Raw genomic sequence first — 26,108 nt, forward strand, 5'->3', positions numbered from 1 at the left:
GTGGGAGTGAGTCTGTACATGGTGCTGCATTACTTTACGTGGTGCTGCAGGGAGTGGGGGGCGGGTCTGTGTTGCGCTGCAGGGAGTGGAGGCATGTTATTGTGGCGCTACAGGAAGTAGGGCAAGCCTGTGTGGCGCTGCAGGGAGTGAGGGCGGGTCTCTGTGTGGCGCTGCAGGGAGTGAGGGCGGGTCTCTGTGTGGCGCTGCAGGGAGTGAGGGCGGTGTCATGATTCTCAATGGCGAGAGAACATAGCCCAGCATATATGAGAACTAGCTCTTGGAAGATGGAAACTATACTGACCATGAACTAAACCTGCCGCACAACTAGAAGTGGCCGGGTAGCATGCCTACGTTTTATCTCTAGACGCCCAGCGCCGGCCGGAGGACTACCTAATCCTAGCAGAGGAAAAGACAGTCCTGGCTCACCTCTAGAGACATTTTCCCAAAAGGCAGACAGAGGCCCCCACATATATTGGCGGTGATTTTAGATGAAATGACAAACGTAGTAGGAAAATAGGTTTAGCAAAAATCGAGGTCCGCTTACTAGATAGCAAGAAGACAGAAAGGGCACTTTCATGGTCAGCAGAAAACCCTATCAAAACACCATCCAGAAATTACTTTAAGACTCTAGCATTAACTCATAACACCAGAGTGGCAATTTCCACTCACAAGAGCTTTCCAGACACAGTAACGAAACAGCAGCTGTGAACAGGAACAAAATGCAAAAACACACAAGGACAAAAGTCCAACTTAGCTGGGAGTTGTCTAGTAGCAGGAACATGCACAGAAAGGCTTCTGATTACATTGTTGACCGGCATGAAACTGACAGAGGAGCAAGGTTATATAGCGACTCCCACATCCTGATAGGAGCAGGTGAACAGAGGGGATGATGCACACAAGTACAATTCCACAAGTGGCCACCGGGGGAGCCCAGAATCCAATTTCACAACAGGGCGGGTCTCTGTGTGGCGCTGCAGGGAGTGAGGGCGGGTCTCTGTGTGGCGCTGCAGGGAGTGAGGGCGGGTCTCTGCTGGAGCTGCAGGGAGTAGGGGCACGTCTTTGTCTCTACGGTTTGAGAGCCAAGTAGAGGAGGAGCAGACAGTCTTAACAGAGAGGTGATGATTCTCGCAGGCAAGCTATAGGACAAGAGTAAGGCTTGCTGATAACCGTGGGGAAAGAAAGATTCCAACACCTATAGTGCTGACAGAGTGGATAATGAGCATGACAATCAGGACAGTTCCTGGACCTATTGGACTGGTATATGCATTAAAAGCAGTTGAACTTGCTGTAGAGGTGAGAGCAGCAAGACCATGCTTTTCTACAGATTTATATCATTATAACAATTACAGATATATGATGAGAAGCCTTGATGCTAGTGTGAACAGCGCCTTTGTGCCTATATGGTAAGAAAAGGAGCTGCTGCAAATGGATCTTCTTCAGCATTAATGCCCCTCCTAGATCTATTAGCTGACAGGTTTATTTCACCGTGTACTCGGCCTAAAAAAAAAAAAGCCCAACTAGTCTCTGAAGCTCCTCATCATTAATGGAGATGGAAGTCTGATGCTTGTGCCGTATTAGAAAGAGACAGGAGAGCCGAACCTGGAAACTCAATCCGTCCCCTCTAATAATGGCTCCTGAGAGGATGAAACCAGATCGTGGTGGCACAGAAAGGGGTATAGAAAGTGCTCCGTTCTACCCGACTGGGCCGTGACCTTGCATAAAGGAGGCCGTGAAGGACGGCAGAGCAGATGGGAAAGGCAAGGGCAATGTAATAGCTTCATGCTTAGCGAATTAGATAATTATGAAGTCCTAAATTAAATCTATTCCATGGAGAAAATTCTTTACAGTTAGGCAGGACTATATCTGTACCAGGGGCCATCGAGGAAAGCGACGGGACCCCCATTTGGGAGGACGGAGCATATCCAGGGATTAAGATGCAGTTGCGGCGTACAATTGGCTTATGTGCCGGCAGAGATCCCTGCATATACGTCAATAGTATTGGTTACCTCCTGTCTATCCACTATGGGTGGCTAGAGATAAGCAAAATGATTCCCAGGACCAGGGGCCACGTGGGAATCAGAGCCCGGCAAACTTCTTGCAAAGTATCAGGCATGCCCAGATGGCAAAGGAGGTTACTAGAAGTGTGGCCCTGTATAGAGGAAGGCATAACATTGGTGCAAACTGGGGTCCGAGAGATAAGGGGTCCACTTCCGCCTCCAGAGCAGCAAGCAGCTTCAAAGGGGCTGCATTATCATGAGCTATTGGACTGCAAATGGCCCATATTCTGTTCTTGCACAGGGGGTCTCTCCTGTAATTTGCAGTTTTTCTCTGCACAGAGGAGCAGTGGTGTGTGCAAGAATAACTGTGACCAAGAGGCAGGAATGAAGCCCCCTCATTTTTAGGATCCCAGAAGCAGGACCCCCACTGACCATAAAGTAATGGCATGTACTAGCAATGTGCCGTCATTTACTAACATGGGAGTACCCCATTCATTTGTGAGCTGGTCATATCTAGTGCAGGGTAAGAGCAGGAGGGGCTGCAGTCCTGTACTTTTCCTAAAGAAAACAGCCAGACTCACCCGCGCCACCTCCTCCTCAATCTTCTCATGGAATCGCTCCTCCACCAGCTGATTTAAGTCCTCCGGATCCTTCTCCTCTGGGATGGGATACAATGCGGGCTCCTGGAAGCTGCCATGGAGGATTTCTTGCTTGGCCTTTGTCCGGTGGATGATCTCCTGTTTCTCTTTGTTGTGTTCCTCGGTCAGTTGGGCTCGGAGATGATCCAGTTCCGCTTCATGCTGCCTCCTTAAAGCGTTTACTTCTTCCACATACTTAGAGTAAAGAGCCTGCCGCAGGGCCTGCAACTGCTGGGAGATGAGACCGAAGGGCTGACGCAGAGAACGATCCCCCATTTGTTCATCGTCCTATTCCGCAATAGAAAAAAAAAGGATTTAGAAGCAAATTTACAAGTAACGATATTTGCACCTTAATACATTAATTGTACAGCATGGATCTCCCCCACCTATGGCTCGCAGGTATCCCCCCCAACCTGTGGCTCGTAGCCCAAGTGAGCGTCCACAGTGCACTGCTGCAGTCAATACCTGCGACGGTGCAATGAGACAATGGTTCCCTGCTCTACCACTCACCTTCATGTAGGCCACTAGTCTCTTTAGGGGGCACGCATAGGATGTGACATGCCGACAATTGCATTGCTCAACCTGTGCTTGGACACTAAAAGTCAACGCTGATGGGGGGTTTGGGGCTACTGGAACATAATTTTTTTTTTTTTCTTTTTCTGACGGGGTGCTTGGACTATTCTTTCTTTTACAGGGACCTTGGGCCATTATTCCTTTCAAAGGGGGACCTCCGGCCATTGTTTCTTTCAAAGGGGGACCTCCGGCCATTGTTTCTTTCAAAGGGGGACCTCCGGCCATTGTTTCTTTCAAAGGGGGACCTCGGGCCATTGTTTTTTTCAATGGGGGACCTCCGGCCATTGTTTTTTTTTTTTTTTTTTTTCAATGGGGGACCTCCGGCCATTGTTTTTTTCAATGGGGAGACCTCCGGCCATTGTTTCTTTCAAAGAAGGACCCGGGGCCATTGTTTCTTCCTGCCACTAGCGGATCCAATGTGAACAGCAGACGCATTTCGACACCATCATATGCACACAGTGCATCCAGTGAGTAAATGTACACGGCGCCTTATTTGCGGTGTATTTTTTCAGCAGCACAAAAAAGTACCAGTAATGGAGATCTACATGTTAAGTATTATTTCTGCATATATACACGGGATGCGGCTTTCCAAATATGCCGAGCGCCAATTCTTTTTTTTTTTTTTTTTTGGACTTCACTCTAGAAATGCACAGGATGAAGTCTGCGGCAACTGCGATCAAAATCGGACCATGTGCAAAAAAAAAAAAGAAGAAGAACTGGGTCTTGCACCACTTTTGCATGCAGTGTCCCATTAATGACAGATAAAAGAAATGTTACTATGGGAATAAAAAAAAATAGAAATAAAGTAAAGAAAAACAAACGCCGATGACGCAATGGTTTGTACGTGGACACTTACCGCCTGCTCACACCGTACACAAGTCACTTATGAACCTCGGCGTTTCTGCTAGTGAATGATCCTGACCTGCTGATTCCAGGCTGCAGCGTAGCTCCCTGTGCATACCTGTTACCAGGGCAGGGCTCGCAGATGGAGTCACCCAAACAAAAGGCCAATATCAAACACCACCTTCCTTATTTACCTTTATCATATCGCTAGATGGAGCAACAACGCTCTGGAATATGGCAGCTTCCTCCGGGCCGAGCTCCGCCGCTGCCTCCGCCGCTCTGCACAGCTCCCTGAGAACAATGCACGAGTCACAAAAACAGCAAGAATCAAGTGACAGCGGGGAAATGAAGGAACGGCAGCGATAATCTGCACGACCGGCGTCTGTCTAATGCCCGGGACCTGTTATTTCACCGTGACACCGGATACATTATCACAGAACAGATTTATTGGCGTCTATCTTACATTAAGGTGAACTCAAAATGTAGTTATTAATCTATACTTTGCTGTCACTGAATGGAAACATTCATATTACTATTCAAAGGCTTAAAGAAAACTCCTGAGCCCAGATACAGTTTGTATAAAAAACAAGTTGTGGACTAGTTGAGTGCTGAAGGTTTTCCTTTTCTATATTTTGGCTTTTTTCCTTTGAGCACCACATAAATTTCAAAAGAGTGCACCACTTTTGACCTGACTACTACAAGATACAGTTTGTTTACATAAATAAACGAAAAATAATAATATGAATTTTACTCACCCTCCCCAGGTCCATTGTAGGGTCTCTGTCTATTAGTGTTGGAGACTCAGAACTGGACCTGGGAAGGGTGAGCACATTAATCTAGTTTTTTTCCCTGCCAAGAGATGCTGAATTGGTGCACTGGAAAGGGGATAATTTCCTGCACACTTGGAGGTTCGACTTCATCACCCCATCCAGAGAAGGAGACTCTGAGGACCCCCGTCTCCATGGGGCAGAGGTCGAGTGTGCACCCCTCTACTCCACTCATTCTCTATGGGACTGCTAGAGACAGCAGAGCGCTGTACTCAGCTTTTCCCAGCACTGCCATAGAGAATAACTGCAGCGGAGGGGTGCACGCCTCCCCCATGTGCAGGGCATTGCAGTAGCTTAGGAATTAATTGTTTTGACCACTCATATAGTAACAGTTAGTGGCCGTAACCATGGATACCCAAGCTACTGCAATGCATTGCACCTGGCTAATCAGAAGAACTATGTTAGAATTCTAATTGGACGTATTTGCTAATATTATTATTATTAGACCTACTACATATTGGGATAGGATCTTGGAGATGAACTACCCCTTTAAATCCAGGATATCAATTTAGTATTCCGCGCGGCTTTGAAACTCATTTTTGAGATATGCTTCTTCTCTCCCATCTATTGCTGGAAAGAAGGTAAGTGGATAGATCTCAATCCCGTGTCTGCCCCTGTCTTATGAGGGATAGTCCCATCATCTCACCTGTCCCCCAGAGACCCGGCAGAGACGTCCTGGAACTTCTCCTGAAGATGAATTATCTCTGCAGAGAATCGGTCTTCATTTTCCTTCAGCTTTTGCTGGAAATACGATCGCAGGTGCTCGATCTCTCGCGTGTGCTCCTCTTCGAGCTGCGCTCGTTGCTGACTGAACTCACTTTTCAGTCTCTCCGTTTCTCCTGACGCCGCGACCAGGGAAATCACGGCGTCCTGGACACCTGAGAAGACCAATTAAGGTTTAGATTTACTGCTGGCGACTGGGAAAAAAATTCTGTTTCACAGTCCAGACGATAGATGTGTGTGGTTATAAGCTGCATGAGGTCGTCCCCTTAATGATGGGGCATATCGCTCCTGAAATGCTCTGTCCCATCACTGAGGGAACTGTGCAGACATTCAATAGCTGCATACTGTAGTTCCCTCCTTCTCCACTTATCTCTATGATCAGAGAAGAAACCGGAAGATGAACGATCAATGCTCGGCCTCCTTTTATAGCCAGGTTATCCCTAAACTTCCCCAGACTACCAGGGATTGTTACATTAACCCCGGTTCTATCCTAGACCACCAGGGATACGACTATTCATACCATTATCACTCTAGACTGCCAAGGATACTGACATTACATCCTTTATTCCCCTAGAACACCAGGGATCTGAATACCATTACTAACCTAGACCACCAGGGATACAGACATTATTTCCTTCACTGCCCTAGACCACCAGGGATCTTAATATTAACACAATTACTACCCTAGACCACTAGGGATTCTGACCTGTGCACTTCCATGGCCACTAGTAACACTTACAACCCCAGATCAGTATGTATATGGGTATTCACCCTTTCACTGCCATACATTATTGGGGATTCTGACACTGACCACTTTACTCCCCTATATCACCAGGATGTAAACATTTACCACTCCATTGCACTAGACCGCCAGGGATGCAAACATTTAGGCTATGTTCACACAGTGCAGATTTGCGGTTTTTTAGCGTTTTTGCGCTATAAAAACGCTATAAAACCGCAAATAATCTGCATACATTAAGCATCCTATCATTTTTAATGAAATCCGCAATTTCTGTGCACATGATGTGCGTTTTTCCGCATGAAAAACACATTGCGGTAAAAAACCGGACATGTTCATTAATTTTGCGGTTTTTTCGCGGTTTTCCCACTGTCTAATGCATTGGGAAATGTTTGGGAAAAACCGCGTCAAAAACGCGTCAAAACCGCGTCAAAAACGCGCAAAAAAACGCGCAAAAAAACGCATGCGGTTTTTATGCGGAAATCTGGCAGAAAATGTCCGGATTTTCACAGGAATTTTCTGCATCAATTCCTGAACGTGTGTATGGGGCCTTACCCCTTCATTGCACCCCCTCATTTGCACTTGACCACCAGGAGGCAATATTTCCCCCTCCACTGAACTAGACCAACAGGGATGCAAACATTTACCCCTCCATTTCACTAGACCACCAGGGATGCAAGCTTTTAGCCCTGCATAGCACACTAGACCTCCAGGATGTAAACATTTACCCCTTAATTTTGCACACTAGACCACAATGATGCAAATATGTACCCCTTCATTGCACACTAAACCACCAGGATCCAGGATGTAAACATTTACCCCTCCATTGCACACTTGACCACAAGGATGCAAACATTTACTCATCCGATGCACTATACCACCAGGGATCCAAACATTTACCTCCCATTGCACTAGTCGACAAGGGATGCAAACATTTACTCATCCATTGCAAAAGACCACCAGGGATGCAAACATTTACCCCTCCATTGCACTAGACCACAGGGATGCAAACATTTACCCCTCCATTGCACTAGACCACCAGGGATGCAGGCAATTACCTTCAGTGCACTAGAACTGGATGCTACATATTATATTTACATCTAGGCTGTGTGGGTTTCACAGAATGGCTAGTGCAGTCTTTACAGGGGCTGTCTGGTTTAGAAACCCCCTATAAGACATTCTCAATTAACAAAGAGGGGTTGCTTATGGCAATTTCATTTATAAACCAAGGCGGAGAGCAGCTATAAGGAGCATCTCCCACCCAAGAGGTCCCGGGACATCTGCGCATTAGACATACAAGACTTATATGATTGGATCCCGTGTAATGCCTAGTTTCCCCTGTGGAGGCGCTGCAGGGAAATATAACACTTGCTTCTGATAAATGGGGGTCCAATCAGGACGGCGCCCGGAGATCATTATACCACTGTGTAGAATTCTCCACTAATAGCGGATGACCCAGTAATAATGTGAACACCCTCTAACGTCTTCCAAAAAGTTGTATTGCAGTTTATAGAACAAGGGATCAGACAATGGCAGGTTCAAGTTCATTACAAGGAACAATAAACAAAAGTTTAAAAAAAAATGAATCTATTTTCACATAAAAAAAAAAAAATTGGTATTGCTGCATCCGTAAAAGTCTGATCAAAATATAAAATTATTTAACACAAATGGTAAACGCTGTAAAATAAGAAAAAAGTGATGCTCCAGAACTGCAGTTTTTCAGCACCGCACTGCCCCCAAAAATGCAATTAAAAAATATTGTATGTCCACCAAATCGCTGCAAATAAAAACTTATGATTATCGTGCAAAAAAAATAAATAAATATAAATAAAAAAACAAGCCCTTACTCTGTTTCATAGATGGAAAAATAAAAAGTTACAGGTCTCACAAACCACATTTTTTTCTTGTTACGTTTTTATAAATTTACGATATTTTTTTTTGAACCACTAAAATAATAAACAAAACTATACAAGTTTGGTATTGCCGTAATTGTACTGATCTGGAGAATTTTGTCGCCAGGTCATTTTTACTGTACAATGAGCGCCGTCAAAACAAAACACACAAAAAAACAAAATGTAGGAACCGCATTTATTTTTTTTCAACATTTCATTTTTTTCTCAGTTTTTTTGGTGCATTGTATAGTAAAAAAAAAAAAATATGCCGGTGTCATTCAAAAAGTACAACTCGCCACACAAAAAAAACAAGGTTGATAGAAAAAGAAAAAAAAAATGGTTATTGGAAGAAAAAAAGAAAAGTGCAAAAATGAAAATCATTGGGAAAAAGTTATAAGTAGCGACTAGCCACAATATTTTTTTCCCATTGTTTTGGAAGTGATTGGAGGACAAAAACAGTCATGAAAGAAAATCGAGGCAGCAAAGTTTACTTCAATTACTGGGAGCAATGGAAAATTTTTTTATAAAATGTGTCCCTTTCCCACGTTCCATGGGCATTTACCTGTCTGGCTCGGTGCAGAATTTTGCAAATCGATCACAATCTGAGTCACCGGGGTAATTTCTGTCTCCTCTTTTGTACCTTGAAGATCTCCTGTCTGAAAAAAAACAATATATGAAACCAATGAATATGCATCTATGAACAGATACAACAGATGTGCGAGAAAAAAAAAACAAAAAAAAACAAATACGACTTCAATGAGTCAATGGAGATTTGATTATTAATTTCCTTCTGGGGAAAGACGGACAGGACACAATGTGACCGGCTGTATGTCGCCTGCTGCATTCATTTGCATCTAAGTGTTTATCGTGATGTACATTATCTGCTCACTTGTAATAAAAGACAAAGAGATATGTGGAAATTTATCCAATTAATAACCACCATGTATTAGTATATGTCGGTAGACACTAAATATATAGGTTCAGTTTAATGGGAATGTCTCACAGATAACCCAGAGAAAAGACGCTCATACCTGGCTGTTTGTTGTTTGCAAATCTGCATCAAAGTATAACATTTTATTTAAAAAATAACGTCACTTTATGGCTAAAAGAGTAAGTAATATCTCAGGATGCGAAGAGTTCATAGAGGTCACTCGTGACTTTATACAAGTATCAGCACACATTCTACAGAAGTAAAGAAACAAAATTTGATGCGATCTATATACCAACAAATATCTGAGCTCAGGTAGGTCCTGATTAGAAGCAGAAATAAGAAAGATATGGTTCACCCTATAAAAGTGAAAATTAGGGGGCATATATCTTTTCTGTGAATGAAATATAGGAGTGATAACATGAAGAAAAGTTCCTGTATTTTCTCCCCACAGGATCACTGGATACTTTACAAGGGGAAGGGTGACAGTAACAGGCAGTGAGATATAAGAGGGGTAATAACATGAAGAAATGTTCCTCCATCCACCTCCTTGGGGGTCACTGGATACTTCACAAGGGGGAAGTGGACAGTATCAGGCAGTGAAATATAAGAGGGGTGATAACATGAAGAAAAGTTCCCCCATCCACCTCCTTGGGGGTCACTGGATACTTCACAAGGGGGAAGTGGACAGTATCAGGCAGTGAAATATAAGAGGGGTGATAACATGAAGAAAAGTTCCTCCATCCACCTCCATGGTGGTCACCGGATACTTCACGAGGGAAGTGGACAGTATCAGGCAGTGAGATATAAGAGGGGTCATAACATGAAGAAAAGTTCCTCCATTCACCTCCTTGGGGGTCACTGGATACTTTACAAGGGGAAGATGACAGTAACAGGCAGTGAAATATAAGAGGGGTGATAACATGAAGAAAAGTTCCCCCATCCACCTCCTTGGGGGTCACTGGATACTTCACAAGGGGGAAGTGGACAGTATCAGGCAGTGAAATATAAGAGGGGTGATAACATGAAGAAACGTTCCCCCATCCACCTCCTTGGGGGTCACTGGATACTTCACAAGGGGGAAGTGGACAGTATCAGGCAGTGAGATATAAGAAGGGATGATAACATGAAGAAAAGTTCCTCCATCCACCTCCATGGTGGTCACCGGATACTTCACATGAGGGAAGTGGACAGTATCAGGCAGTGAGATATAAGAGGGGTGATAACATGAAGAAAAGTTCCCCCATCCACCTCCATGGGGGTCACTGGATACTTCACAAGGGGGAAGTGGACAGTATCAGGCAGTGAGATATAAGAAGGGATGATAACGAAGAAAAGTTCCTCCATCCACCTCCATGGTGGTCACCGGATACTTCACATGAGGGAAGTGGACAGTATCAGGCAGTGAGATATAAGAGGGGTCATAACATGAAGAAAAGTTCCTCCATTCACCTCCTTGGGGGTCACTGGATACTTTACAAGGGGAAGTTGACGGTAACAGGCAGTGAAATATAAGAGAGGTGATAACATGAAGAAAAGTTATTCCATCCTCCTCCCTGGGGTTCACTGGATACTTTACAGGGGGAAGTTGACAGTAACAGGCAGTGAGATATAAGAGGTGATAACATGTATTCTCTCCCCTAGAGTCACTATATGCTTTACATGGGAGAAGACAGCTGTGAGTGGTAAAAGAGATGATAACATGAAGAAAAGTTACCGAATCCTCATTTTGGGGTCACTGGAGACTATACAAAGGGGTAAGGTGAAAAGTAAAAGAGCTGGTGAAATGAAGAAAAGTTCCTGCATCCTCCCACCTGGGGTCACCGAATGCTTTACAGAGGACAAGCTAGCAACAGAATGTGAATTGTAATAGGAGAGATAACATGAAGAAAAGCTCCTCTATTGTCTCTCACAAGGTCACTGGATGCTTTAGATGATGAGGAAAGGTGACAGTAACAGGTTGTGAGAGGTAACAGGTGATAACAAAGACAAGTTCCTGCAACCTCCCCTCCGGGGGTCACTGGACACTTTACAAGGGGGAAGGTGACAGCAACAGGCAGTGAGATGTAAGAAGGATGATAACATGAAGACAAGTTCCTGCAGTTTCTCCCATAGGGTCCCTGGATACTTTACATGTGGGAAAGTGGGCATGCTCTTAGCTTTTTATTTTTTTTTAATTTACCGACAGTATATAAAATGTGATTCTTACCCTCCGCACCCAACTGGAAATCTCGCTCATCCACTTGTATCCTTCCAAAAACCTTTGTAGAAGCGATTCCAGGTTTGCTTGTAGAGCTGCGGTGACATACAATACATGGTAAGAAGCAAAACAGAAAAAAATACACATAGAAAAATGTTCTTAACCCAAATTTTTGCATTTTGCAGAGGTTTTCAGCTGCAGGTCCGGATTAAACATTTTTGGTCAATTTGTGTATACAGCTCCTGAGCAGACGACTACTTCTCTTTCCAAAGAGTTTCTGCAGCAGCTGGCATAGGTACCATTAGGCTCTGCAGTAATTGTCGGAAAGTTTGAGAAGCTCTGAAGAAGCAGTAACCTATGGAAATTACTTTGCACGGCTGCTCTGTGTCGGTCCAACGTTCTGGAGTTGTCTGCCTCCTCAGCTGCAAGTTCCAAAATCGCCAGTCTCTCACCAAGAACCTGGATTAAAAAAATAACAAAGAAATAAAAAGAGAAGGAAGAAAAACCTTTAAAAAACCCTTTACGGAGTTACCGTATCTTCATCTTTTACATTTTTGACAAATTAACATGATATAAAAAAAAAAAAAAAAAAAAAAAAATGGAGCACCATGAGTTGTACCCTCCTTCCTCTATTGGACATTTAAAGGGTATAATTCCATCATTTTACATACGTTTGGTTAGGTAATAACTACAAAAATGGGCAACTTTTTAAAGGAGTTATTCACTTTGAAGACTTTTTTTGTACTTAAATACATGTATTTGGGGTTAAAAATGATTTTCCCAATTGGGTTTCATTGGAAATTTTGCACCGTTTGCCTCCTCTAACCACACTGTTGCTAACTGCAGAATGAGTTAACTGAGAATCTGTCAGCGAGCGCCTTCTAGATTCTGTTGGAAGAGTTTGTAGCTCTGTTATGTCTTTTTCCTGATTTAGGACTACAGACCACATCCAAGTTAAATGTGCAGGAAAGTAAAGAGGCTGTAAAAGAAAAAACGGTGCAAAACTTTTAATGAAACCCAATAGCAAAAATTAATTTTTAACCCATAATATACGCATAAGGAAAAACAAAATAAAAAAACAAGAGATGATTTTTTCCTGTGGTTGCGACCCCCAGTGATTACTGGGTCCGTGGTGGGTTTACTTGTGCGATGCTTTGCAGCCTTCATCCTGCGGACACCTTCCTCCTCACCTGATCGATATGATGGCATTCTTCGCTGATACTCTGCCGCAGCTTTTCTGTGAGGTCCTGGCAGGTTTTGCCGTCAGTAACTGTAAGAAACATCCGCACGTTATTCCAAACCTGAATCGCTGCAATAAACATTCACATTAAAGTCAGAAATAAACAGAAATAAAAACCGGAAATTACATGGGATGTTGTCAATTAAAATAAAAGGGAATTTTACAAAATCAAAGGGGATCAAGATGGAATCACCACGAACCATAAGGAATGCTGGCATTATCCCCTCCTCTACCCTGGACCATCAGGGATGCTGGCATTATGCCCTCCTCTACCACGAACCATCAGGGATGCTGGCATTATGCCCTCCTCTACCCCGGACCATCAGGGATGCTGGCATTATCCCCTCCTCTACCTTGGACCATCAGGAATGCTGGCATTATCCCCTCCTCTACCCTGGACCATCAGGGGTGCTGGCATTATCCCCTCCTCTACCCTGGACCATCAGGGATGCTGGCATTATCCCCTCCTCTACCTTGGACCATCAGGAATGCTGGCATTATCCCCTCCTCTACCCTGGACCATCAGGGGTGCTGGCATTATCCCCTCCTCTACCCTGGACCATCAGGGGTGCTGGCATTATCCCCTCCTCTACCCTGGACCATCAGGGATGCTGGCATTATCCCCTCCTCTACCCTGGACCATCAGGGGTGCTGGCATTATCCCCTCCTCTACCCTGGACCATCAGGGGTGCTGGCATTATCCCCTCCTCTACCTTGGACCATCAGGAATGCTGGCATTATCCCCTCCTCTACCCTGGACCATCAGGGGTGCTGGCATTATCCCCTCCTATACCCTGGACCATCAGGGGTGCTGGCATTATCCCCTCCTATACCCTGGACCATCAGGGGTGCTGGCATTATCCCCTCTTCTACCCCGGACCATCAGGGATGCTGGCATTATGCCCTCCTCTACCCCGGACCATCAGGGATGCTGGCATTATCCCCTCCTCTACCTTGGACCATCAGGAATGCTGGCATTATCCCCTCCTCTACCCTGGACCATCAGGGGTGCTGGCATTATCCCCTCCTCTACCTTGGACCATCAGGGATGCTGGCATTATGCCCTCCTCTACCCTGGACCCAGGGGTGCTGGCATTATCCCCTCCTCTACCCTGGACCATCAGGGGTGCTGGCATTATCCCCTCCTCTACCCCGGACCATCAGGGGTGCTGGCATTATCCCCTCTTCTACCCCGGACCATCAGGGATGCTGGCATTAACCCCTCCTCTACCCCGGACCATCAGGGATGCTGGCATTATCCCCTCCTCTACCCCGGACCATCAGGAATGCTGGCATTACCCCCTCCACTACCCTGGACCATTAGGGATGCTGGCATTATCCCCTCCTATACCCTGGACCATCAGGGAGGCTGGCATTATCCCCTCCTCTACCCCGGACCATCAGGGAGGCTGGCATTATCCCCTCCTCTACCCCGGACCATCAGGGATGCTGGCATTATCCCCTCCTCTACCCCGGACCATCAGGGAGGCTGGCATTATCCCCTCCTCTACCCTAGACCATCAGGGATGCTGGCATTATCCCCTCCTCTACCCTGGACCATCAGGGATGCTGGCATTAACCCCTCCTCTACCCCGGACCATCAGGGATGCTGGCATTATCCCCTCCTCTACCCTGGACCATCAGGGATGCTGGCATTATCCCCTCCTATACCCTGGACCATCAGGGAGGCTGGCATTATCCCCTCCTCTACCCCGGACCATCAGGGAGGCTGGCATTATCCCCTCCTCTACCCCGGACCATCAGGGATGCTGGCATTATCCCCTCCTCTACCCCGGACCATCAGGGAGGCTGGCATTATCCCCTCCTCTACCCCGGACCATCAGGGAGGCTGGCATTATCCCCTCCTCTACCCTAGACCATCAGGGATGCTGGCATTATCCCCTCCTCTACCCTGGACCATCAGGGGTGCTGGCATTATCCCCTCTCTACCCTGGACCATCAGGGATGCCGGCATTAACTCCTCCACTACCTGGACAGTCAGGGGGGTTGGAATTAACCCTCCACTACCCTGGACCATCAGCGAAGTGGGCATTAACCCCTCCACTAAGCTAGATCATCAAAGCAGTTGAATTTAACCCCTCAACTACCCTAGACCATTAGGAAAGCTGGAATTAACCCCTTCACTACCAAGTAAAGTGACAAACTCTTCTACTACCCTAGACTACCAGGAAAGCTGGCATTAGCCCGTCCATTACTCTAGACAATCAGAGAATATGTCATTAACCTCTCCATCACCCCAGGCCATCTAAGAGGCTGGAATTAACCACTTCGGTACCCTAGGCTATGAGGGAAATGGCATTAACCCCTCAAATACCATAGGCTAGCAGGGAAGCTGGCATTAACCCTCCACTATCCTAAACAATCGTGAAATATGGCATTAACCTCTCCACCGCCCGAGACCATCATGGAAAGCTCCATTAACTCCTTCATTACCCTTGACCACTAGTTATAACTTGCATTTCCCCTCTCTGCAGCCGCGGTATGCTATTTGATGGCTTTAGCTGGAAATGAAGACGAGCTCTGTCTGCACGTGGAGGCAAAATTAAGAATCTGTAAGAAATGACTCCATGCTCTTTTAGATTATATGTAGGAAATACAGCTGTGTAATGATAACATTTGCTGGCTAATAGAATTTGGGTTCCTTTTTAGGTTTTATTTTTCCTGCAGTGTAACCTTGGGAGTGTCTGTACAGATCCGGCCATATGCCCCGTGCACACATGGCTACCTGTCTGCGGCGGCGGCGGGCGGCTGAGTGATTCCTGCTGACGCAGCTCTTGCATCCTTTGTTCTTCGGCGGCGAGCAGGGACCCTCTCAGGCTGCGGAGCTCGTGCTCTTTCTCGGCTCGGAAGTTCTCACCGATCAGCTCCAGATGAGCCTTGTGGATCTGGGTAAGACTGATACGTTGTGCCTCCAGCTGCAGGACCAGATCAGCCTGCACCGTACGTACAAGGCAAGATAAAATTAAGAATCAACATATCAGAGGTCTGCATATTGTTCATCATCACATCCCAGTCCACATGCCAATATTGCAGTTTTTACACTAGCAACTAGAGCCAGTCAGAAGACACTTCCTCTTTTCTCCGGCTCACATTCCAGCTTTGCTGTGTAGATGTAGACTGGGACAGAATGAGCAGAGGACAGAGACTTAAGAACGGAATTATTGTACTGCTGAAGACCTGGAAAAAGCAGTATAGTGACACCGTACAGGTAGGGAAGCTGCATACAAAGCTTTGTCTCCTATATGGGACAGTTTTGTTTTTTTTTGCAGACTGGATTAGCCCTTTGACAATTAAAGAATGAAAAGAAAAAAAATACTTGCATTTCCCAATAGAAAACAATTCTTTAAAAAAAAAAAAACTGAAATTTTTATTTCAATGAAATTTTTACAAAAAACAATTCTGGAGCATTTTTCTACATCGTGACGCTCCCCTGTTATTACTCCTAAAAATTTCTAAATAAACGAACAATTGAGCATTACCATTTACCTTGACAAAGGGGTGTGTCTCTACACTGGGAGCATTGATTGGACAGTGTCAGACAGTATAGGGACACCCCACAACTGGTATCACCTAGTTGGCACTTTAATTATAAATTCTAGGAGGAGTAACAGAGGAACGGCACAAAGCAGAGTGATAAGAAAAGATGCTCTTGAATGGTGACCTTATGGTTTTATGGATAAGCGATGGCCATCTGTAAACGAACCTAAATCTGCTGCAGAACAAAAAAAAAAAAAAAACAGCAAGTTGGAATTCTTTACATGTATTTCATTACGCAGGAACTGAAACTGTGCATGTAAATGGCCATCGGCTGAGTCATAGAAACAATTACTATCCCTACAGAGGAACAAAGAGAGAATACGTAAGGACTGAAATCTATCTGCCTGGGAAGCCACACGAAACAGCTAAAGACCAGCAATTGTGGACACCTAATTAGACGTAATGGACAAAATGTTTCAAGATTGATTTGTCGTTATTCTGTATGAATAAAAATAAATAAATACGGTATCTGTATGAAGTGTCCAAAAGACATCGCTTCAATGACATTAAGCGGGAAAAAAAAAAAATATTATTATTTACTCATTAGTGTTAAAGTTTCGTCACTAAACAAGACGAGTTTGAGAAACGTTTTCGAGTCGAAACGTTGAGTCATTTTTTCACTTGGGAGTGAAATCACCTGGGGGGAAAGTTCAATCGCTTCAAAGAACCTTGAAAAAGTCCTGCATGGAGCAGCGGTGTGCATGCTCGACCTCCAATCCATTAACTGCTGTTAAAACAGACTACAGTCCTCCGCTATATACAACACTATCACACATACCTCCGCTCCATACAATGAGGGGTTCCACAAACCCTGCTTCCTGGGATCTAGAGCACTGTTTCTGGGAATCCCATTTGGATCCCCCAGCGATGACCAAGTTATCCTCTAGCCTACAGATGGGGGTTAACTAACTTACAACTTTTATATAAGCACCGATTATCATCGATCGACTACTCTACCGGAAGCAATCTTGGCCAGAAACTCTAACATCTGCATGGACTGTATGAAAAGTTCTTTAGAACAAACGTTGGCCGCATCCACTTCTTGCTGCCTGGTCAACACATGCACTTAAAAAAAAAAAAAAAAAACCCTGTGTGGATCGCAACGTGCTGGACACGTGATAATAAAACTATTTTATTAAAGTGGATCCTGGCAAACTTTTTTTTGCCTGTACTTGATGCCTGGTAGGGAAATTGAGATGTTTACCCGTTGAATACAGAGCTTTTATGGCCAACGACATAGGTTGTAATCAAAACAAACAGAACGGTATCATTACAAAACATTCTTAAATACAGAAAGCCACGTACCTGCTCCTGGACTACTGTATCCACTTTTTGTTGAAGCTCATCTCTTTCTAGCTGTGTGCTTTCCACCAGGGAAGTTTCTGCTTCGAGTTTACCAGTCAGCTCATGCAACTTCTGTAAAAGGGACTCTTCTTCCACAAACACTTCCTGAACTTCCTTTTGTAATTCCCCAACTTGTGGAGATCCATATAACTGGCGACTCTCAATCAGATAGACACTTTCTTCTAATAAGCGAGTCCCGGCATCATCATTAGACACAACAGTTCGACTACTGACAGTTCTTGGGATATCCTCGTTATGTCCCATACATGATTCATCCTCTAAGTGATCGTGATCTCTTTCGAAAGTCAATGATTTCACTTTTTCTTTTAACTGGTTAATTTCACTCTGCTTTAACTGCAATTCTTCCGAGAGTCCGGAAAGTTTTAGCGATAATTCTTCCTTATCTCGCTGTGCAATCTCTAGTTTTTCCATTAATTCCGTTGTGTCTTTCTCAATGACTTCTCCGACATGGAGTTGATCAGATGTAGTCAATTTAGAACGACCGACCATAGACTCTCCCAATTTGTCGCCTTTCAGCTCAGCAAGTTCATCTTTTAAAGCTTCGTACCTTAATCTATACTCTTCTTCCAGCTTTGATTTACTGTCTTCTAATTGCTCTTTTACCTTCGCCAGGAAGGTATACTCATTTTTAAGTTCATGATAGTTGACCTCAAAGTTCTTTTCGGCAAAAGAAAATGTGTTCTTCTGTTTTTCAATCTGGTCTTTCAGCTGAAGCTCAGAGTTCTTCAGTCGTTGATTTTCTGTTGAGAGAACTTCAATCTGATTTTTTAAGTCTAAATTAGCTTCGTCGGTAATGTCCTCGTGGTTTTCAGCATCCTTTGTCCTATTCTGTAAGGCATCATTTTCATCTTTGAGAAGCCTATTATCAGTCTCTAAAACAGACAGTTTTTCCAAGAGAACTTCTTCACCTTCCACTTGTTTCTCAAGTTCCTTGATTCTCAGCTGTAAACCTTGAACCTCTTGCTCGATACTTCCCTTCTCTTTTTCCTCTCTTTTCAGACACGCCAACTCCTTTTGCAGTTCGTTAATCTGAATCATCATCTCTTCTGACTTAGGATCATTGATCGATTGCGTGGAGACCTTAAGCTTTGAAATTTCCAGAATTAAATTATTCTGTTTGGTTATCAAGTTATCTTTTTCCAACTGCATGGAAGTGATGGTCTGGGTCATTTCATGTTGCATCTGATCAATCTGGTTTTTATATTTTGTTTCTAAATTATCTCTCAGGTTTTCGACATTCGCGTTATGGTCTTGAGTCATTTCATCTCTGAGTTTCGAGAGTTCTTCTTCCTGACTGAATAAGAAATAAGTCCTAAGTTTCTCCAGCTCGGCTTCTTGAGACTCCGCCATCCTATCCAGCACTGCATCTTTCTCCCTTTCCAACATTTCTAATTTAATTTTATAATTCGTCACCTCGGCTTCATGTTTGGATTCTAATTCTTTGGTAAATTCCTTAGAGGCATTCAGTTGTGCCTTGAGGTCGTCAATAGTGCTCAAGAAACTGTTGGCTTCGTTGAGTTTGTTTTCCTTTTCGTTAAGGCTCTGCTTGGCTTTTTGGATTTGCGCTCGAGCAAAACTGAGGTCGTGAATTAGATCCTCGATTTGCATTTGCAGGTGGGATTTCTCAGATGAAACAATGTCAAGCTTCTTGGCTAATTCTTCTTTCATTTTCATCTTCTCCTCGTCTGACTGTAGCAGCCTGGCATTTAATTCACCGATGACAGCATTGAGTTCATCAATTCGTTCACTTGTCACGTTGATGGTCGTCTGAGCAGAGATGTTGTCTAGCTCTTGCTTGTGCTGAGCATGGATCTTCTCAATTTCTAACGTATGCTGCTTGACCAGCTCCTGCTTCATCTGAACAATTTGCTGTCCATACATCTCGTCTAGCTCAGCCTGAAGCTGCTCCAGTTTTCTTTGTGTCTCCGCTTCCATTCGCGAAACGAGGTCTGCCTCCGACTGACTGTCTTTATGATGCTTTTTCTGAAGGTCTTCCACAGCGCCCATTAACTGCTTGATTTCGTCTGAGGATCTCCTCTCTCTTTGTTTGGAAGTGTTTAGCTCTTCGGAGAGACTATTTATTTCCAGGCTCTTCTGGGTTAATTGTTCTCTCAGTTCAGCGACAGATTTTTCGTCCGCACTGATTCTCTCTTGCAGTTCTGTGCACTTGATTTCTTCATTGTGTAAGGCTGATTTCAGGCTATCGGTCACCAAATCCTTCTCATTCAGCATTTGTTCATAGGATTCAAGTTCTTTCTGCCGTTCCTTGAAGAGAAGCGTGAGATTTAGATCGCACTGCAGACATGACAGACAGCAGGAACTACAATCACAGTTTAGGCTTTGTTCTACGGCACAATAGTTAAGGTGGAGAACACCCCCTCCTAGTAGGATGGCTTCAGATTCGGTCCCTGGGGTCTTTGTTCTGTACAGGTACATACTGTGCACAGATACATGTTATTAGACCCAAAAGTAAGCAGATAATATAATAACAGGTTACAGGGATTCAAGAGAAAGTGATATTATTCATGTGTGACCCAGGAGACATGGAGGATCCCCCAATGTACAGCTCAGGACCTGGACACAGACAAAGATTTAAATGTAGCGACAAAAAAAATAAAAAATAAAAGATCTCACTAATATATACCGTAATAATATATCCCTAATGTTTTACATACCGCTTCTATAATTATCGCTTTAATATAAAATATCCATCTATACATCCATGTCATATCTGTACATCCATCTATAGATCCATGTCATATCTATACATCAGTCTATACATCCATGTCATATCTATACATTAATCTATACATCCATCTATACTTCCATGTCATATCTGTAAATCCATCTATACATCTATAGATCCATGTCATATCTATAAATCAGTCTATACACTCATGTCATATCTACACATTAATCTATACATCCATCTATAGATCCATATAATATCTATACATCTATAGATCCATGTCATATCTATATATCCATCTATATATCCATGTCATATCTATACATTAATCTATACATCCATGTTATATTTGTACATCTATATATACATCCATGTCATATCTATATACATATTCCTGTCAGATCTATCTACAATATATAGCTATCTCATGGCATAGAAATATGACATGGATGTATAGCATACCTACAGTATGTCATGTCTCTCTAATATCTATCCATCAAATATCTCTTGTTAACCATCAATACCTGTATCCAGATTTCTTTCCACATCCATCTCATATTCATCTTGAATATCTATCTAACATATCTATCCAGCCATCTATCTAAAATCAATTTCAAATTCAAAGAAGCTTTATTGGCAGGACATTAGTTTTGCCAACGCAGGTGTACAGTAGGGAATACTGACACAGTACGGAAACGTACGTTGGGGTGGCGGGCATACACATCCCTCTGGATCCTCACCAGGAGCTGCGCACTCGGCACACTCTGCATAGGTAAATACAACAAAGGATTATCAGCAGCCTACATGGGGTTGGATAATGGGTTCCCTGTGGTGGTTGGTTAATATGGTGGGTGGTTTATATGTAAGTGGGATACAGATTTGCATTTCTTTTGTGCAATACAAATTCTAATGACTAATATGAAACATGATTATGGACTGTGCATATACTGATTGATGTATCACCAAAAATATATATTATATAATTGCTCACTGACTAGTGGATTCATTTGGGGTGGTGTGTGCCCCATTGTCACAGCAGACAGAAGTATATAAATGTTTTTTGACCTGGACTAGTACATCGTTGTTTCCTATGGTAACTGGTTATATGACATTTTTTGATGTGTCCACTAAAGTTTATTAATACACGAGGTTCATATACATATGTCTTGAGATAGATCTTTCTCTCTTATGTGTGATTGCCATTTATCGTTTTACATCTATAGATCTTGTATCCATCCATCTCATCCCCGTTCTATACTCATCTAAATGATACATCTCCTACAGATGCTTCACACAAAATTAGAATATCATCTAAAAGATCATTTATTTTAGTTCTTCAATACAAAAAGTCTATCTCCTATATTAGATAGAGTCATTACAGACAGAGTGATCTATTTCTAGTGTTTATTTCTGTTAATGTTGATGATTATGGCTTACAGCCAATGAAAACCCAAAAGTCATTATCTCCGTAAATTAGAATACTTTATAACACCAGTTTGAAAAATGATTTTAAAATCAAAAATGTTGGCCTACTGAAATGTATGTTCAGTAAATGCCCTCAATACTTGGTCGGGGCTCCTTTTGCATCAATTACTGCATCAATGCGGCGTGGCATGGAGGCGATCAGCCTGTGGCACTGCTGAGGGGTTATGGAAGCCCAGGTTGCTTTGATAGCCGCCTTCAGCTTGTCTGTATTTTTGGGTCTGGTGTCTCTCATCTTCCTCTTGACAATACCCCATAGATTCTCTATGGGGTTAAGGTCAGGTGAGTTTGCTGGCCAATCAAGCCCAGTGATACTGTTGTTTTTACACCAGGTATTGGTGCTTTTGGCCGTGTGGACAGGTGCCAAGTCCTGCTGGAGAATGACATTTCCATCTCCAAAAAGCTTGTTGGCAGAGGGAAGCATGAAGTTCTCTAAAATGTCCTAGTAGACGGCTGCGCTGACTTTGGTCTTGATAAAACACAGTGGACCTACACCAGATGACATGGCCCCCAAACCATCACTGATTGTGGAGCCTTCACACCAGACCTCCAGCAGCTTGGATTGTGGCCTCTCCACTCTTCCTCCAGACTCTGGGACCTTGATTTCCAAATGAAATGCAAAATTTACTTTTGTCTGAAAACAACACCTTGGGCCACTGACAACAGTCCAGTACTTTTCCTCCTTGGCCCAGGTAAGACGCTTCTGGCATTGTCTATGGGTCATTAGTGGCTGACACAAGGAATGTGACACTTGTAGCCCATGTCCTGGATACGTCTGTGTGTGTTGGCTCTTGAAGCAATGACTCCAGCAGCAGGCCACTCATTGTCAATCTCCCCAAATTTTTGATTGGCCTTTTCTTAACAATCCTTTCAAGGCTGTGGTTATCCCGGTTGCTTGTGCACCTTTTTCTACCACACTTTTTCCTTCCACTCAACTTTCCATTAACCCCTTCACCCCCAAGGGTGGTTTGCACGTTAATGACCGGGCCAATTTTTACAATTCTGACCACTGTCCCTTTATGAGGCTATAACTCTGGAACGCTTTGACGGATCTTGGCAATTCTGACATTGTTTTCTCGTGACATATTGTACTTCATGTTAGTGGTAAAATTTATTCGATATAACTTGCGTTTATTTGTGAAAAAAATGGAAATTTGGCAAAAATTTTGAAAATTTTGCAATTTTCCAACTTTGAATTTTTATGCCCTTAAATCACAGACATATGTCACGCAAAATACTTAATAAGTAACATTTCCCACATGTCTACTTTACATCAGTACAATTTTGGAACCAAAATTTTTTTTTGTGACGGAGTTATAAGGGTTAAAAGTTGACCAGCAATTTCTCATTTTTACAACACCATTTTTTTTTAGGGACCACATCTCATTTGAAGTCATTTTGAGGGGTCTATATGATAGAAAATACTCAAGTGTGACACCATTCTAAAAACTGCACCCCTCAAGGTGCTCAAAACCACATTCAAGAAGTTTATTAACCCTTCAGGTGTTTCACAGGAATTTTTGGAATGTTTAAATAAAAATGAACATTTAACTTTTTTTCACACAAAATTTATTTCAGCTCCAATTTGTTTTATTTTACCAAGGGTAACAGGAGAAAATGGACCCCCAAAGTTGTTGTACAATTTGTCCTGAGTACGCTGATACCCCATATGCGGGGGTAAACCACTGTTTGGGCGTATGGCAGATCTCGGAAGGAAAGGAGCGCCATTTGACTTTTCAATGCAAAATTGACTGGAATTGAGATGGGACGCCATGTTGCGTTTGGAGAGCCCCTGATGTGCCTAAACATTGAAACTCCCTACAAGTGACACCATTTTGGAACGTAGACCCCCTAAGGAACTTATCTAGATGTGTGGTGAGCACTTTGACCCACCAAGTGCTTCACAGAAGTTTATAATGCAGAGCCGTAAAAATAAAAAATCATATTTTTTCACAAAAATGATCTTTTTGCCCCCAATTTTTTATTTTCCCAAGGGTAAGAGAAGAAATTGGACCCCAAAAAATGTTGTGCAATTTGTCCTGAGTACGATGATACCCCATATGTGGGTGTAAACCATTGTTTGGGCGCATGGCAGAGCTTGGAAGGGAAGGAGCGCCATTTGACTTTTCAATGCAAAATTGACTGGAATTGAGATGGGACGCCATGTTGCGTTTGGAGAGCCCCTGATGTGCCTAAACATTGAAACTCCCTACAAGTGACACCATTTTGGAAAGTAGACCCCCTAAGGAACTTTTCTAGATGTGTGGTGAGCACTTTGACCCACCAAGTGCTTCACAGAAGTTTATAATGCAGAGCCGTAAAAATAAAAAATCATATTTTTTCACAAAAATGATCTTTTCGCCCCCAATTTTTTATTTTCCCAAGGGTAAGAGAAGAAATTGGACCCCAAAAAATGTTGGCCAATTTGTCCTGAGTACGCTGATACCCCATATGTGGGTGTAAACCATTGTTTGGGCGCATGGCAGAGCTTGGAAGGGAAGGAGCGCCATTTGACTTTTCAATGCAAAATTGACTGGAATTGAGATGGGACGCCATGTTGCGTTTGGAGAGCCCCTGATGTGCCTAAACATTGAAACTCCCTACAAGTGACACCATTTTGGAAAGTAGACCCCCTAAGGAACTTATCTAGATGTGTGGTGAGCACTTTGACCCACCAAGTGCTTCACAGAAGTTTATAATGCAGAGCCGTAAAAATAAAAAATCATATTTTTTCACAAAAATGATCTTTTTGCCCCCAATTTTTTATTTTCCCAAGGGTAAGAGAAGAAATTGGACCCCAAAAAATGTTGGCCAATTTGTCCTGAGTACGATGATACCCCATATGTGGGTGTAAACCATTGTTTGGGCGCATGGCAGAGCTTGGAAGGGAAGGAGCGCCATTTGACTTTTCAATGCAAAATTGACTGGAATTGAGATGGGACGCCATGTTGCGTTTGGAGAGCCCCTGATGTGCCTAAACATTGAAACTCCTTACAAGTGACACCATTTTGGAAAGTAGACCCCCTAAGGAACTTATCTAGATGTGTTTTGAGAGCTTTGAACCCCCAAGTGTTTCACTACAGATTATAACGCAGAGCCGTGAAAATAATTTTTATTTTTTTTCTCAAAAATGATTTTTTAGCACCCAGCTTTGTATTTTTACAAGGGTAACAGAATAAATTGGACCCCAAAATTTGTTTTCCAATTTGTCCTGAGTACGCTGATACCCATATGTGGGGGGGAACCACTGTTTGGGCGCATGACAGAGCTCGGAAGGGAAGGAGCGCCATTTGGAATGCAGACTTAAATGGATTGGTCAGCAGCCGTCACGTTGCATTTGCAGAGCCCCTGATGTACCCAAACAGTACAAACCCCCCACAAGTGACCCCATATTGGAAACTAGACCTCCCAAGGAACTTATCTAAATGTGTTTTGAGAACTTTGAACCCCCAAGTGTTTCACTAAAGTTTATAGCGCAAAGCCGTGAAAATAAAAATTCTTTTTTTTTTTCACAAAAATGATTTTTTAGCCCCCAGTTTTGTATTTTCACAAGGGTAACAGGATAAATTAGACCCCAAAAGTTGTTGTCCAATTTGTCCTGAGTACGCTGATACCCCATATGTGGGGGGGAACCACTGTTTGGGCGCATGGCAGAGCTCGGAAGGGAAGGAGCGCCATTTGGAATGCAGCCTTAAATGGATTGGTCTGCAGGTGTCACGTTGCATTTGCAGAGCCCCTGATGTACCCAAACAGTACAAACCCCCCACAAGTGACCCCATATTGGAAACTAGACCTCCCAAGGAACTTATCTAGATGTGTTGTGAGAACTTTGAACCCCCAAGTGTTTCACTACAGTTTATAACGCAGAGCCGTGAAAATAAAACATCTTTTTTTTCCCACAAAAATGATTTTTAGCCCCCCAAATTTTTATTTTCCTAAGGATAACAAGAGAACTTGGACCCCAGAAGTTGTTGTTCAATTTGTCCCGAGTACGCTGATAACACATATGTTGGGGTAAACCCCTTTTTGGGCGCACGGGAGAGCTCGGAAGGGAAGGAGCACTGTTTTACTTTTTCAACGCAGAATTGGCTGGAATTGAGATTGGACGCCATGTCGCGCTTGGAGAGCCCCTGATGTGCCTGGACAGTGGAAACTCCCCAATTCTACCTGAAACCCTAACCCAAACACACCCCTAACCCTAATCCCAACGGTAACCCTAACCACACCCCTAGCCCTGACACACCCATAATTCTAATCCCAACCCTAATCCAAACGTAAATGTAATCCAAACCCTAACCCTAACTTTAGTCCCAACCCTAACTTTAGCCCCAACCCTAACTTTACCTCCAACCCTAGCCCTAACCCTAACCCTAAACGTGACTGAAATACGTGGCACTGAAATACGTGGCACTGA

At 43.5% G+C, this 26,108-nt stretch overlaps 1 protein-coding gene across 4 annotated transcripts in view; it reads right to left on the reverse strand.

Moving 5' to 3' along the window:
• AKAP9 (A-kinase anchoring protein 9) overlaps positions 1-26,108 on the reverse strand; it is a 215,368-nt gene that overhangs the window by 120,974 nt on the left and 68,286 nt on the right. For all 4 annotated transcript variants that reach the window (XM_077268210.1, XM_077268209.1, XM_077268212.1 and 1 more), the window contains 9 exons: positions 17,464-19,788; positions 15,347-15,554; positions 12,551-12,630; positions 11,729-11,819; positions 11,370-11,455; positions 8,795-8,888; positions 5,525-5,756; positions 4,246-4,342; positions 2,579-2,923 (listed from right to left, as the gene is read on the reverse strand). In XM_077268210.1, the coding sequence (XP_077124325.1) occupies positions 2,579-2,923; positions 4,246-4,342; positions 5,525-5,756; positions 8,795-8,888; positions 11,370-11,455; positions 11,729-11,819; positions 12,551-12,630; positions 15,347-15,554; positions 17,464-19,788 (3,558 nt within the window). The remainder of the gene's footprint in view (positions 1-2,578; positions 2,924-4,245; positions 4,343-5,524; positions 5,757-8,794; positions 8,889-11,369; positions 11,456-11,728; positions 11,820-12,550; positions 12,631-15,346; positions 15,555-17,463; positions 19,789-26,108) is intronic.

This window comes from Ranitomeya variabilis, chromosome 6 (genome assembly GCF_051348905.1).
Source record: "Ranitomeya variabilis isolate aRanVar5 chromosome 6, aRanVar5.hap1, whole genome shotgun sequence".
Taxonomy (NCBI): domain Eukaryota; kingdom Metazoa; phylum Chordata; class Amphibia; order Anura; family Dendrobatidae; genus Ranitomeya; species Ranitomeya variabilis.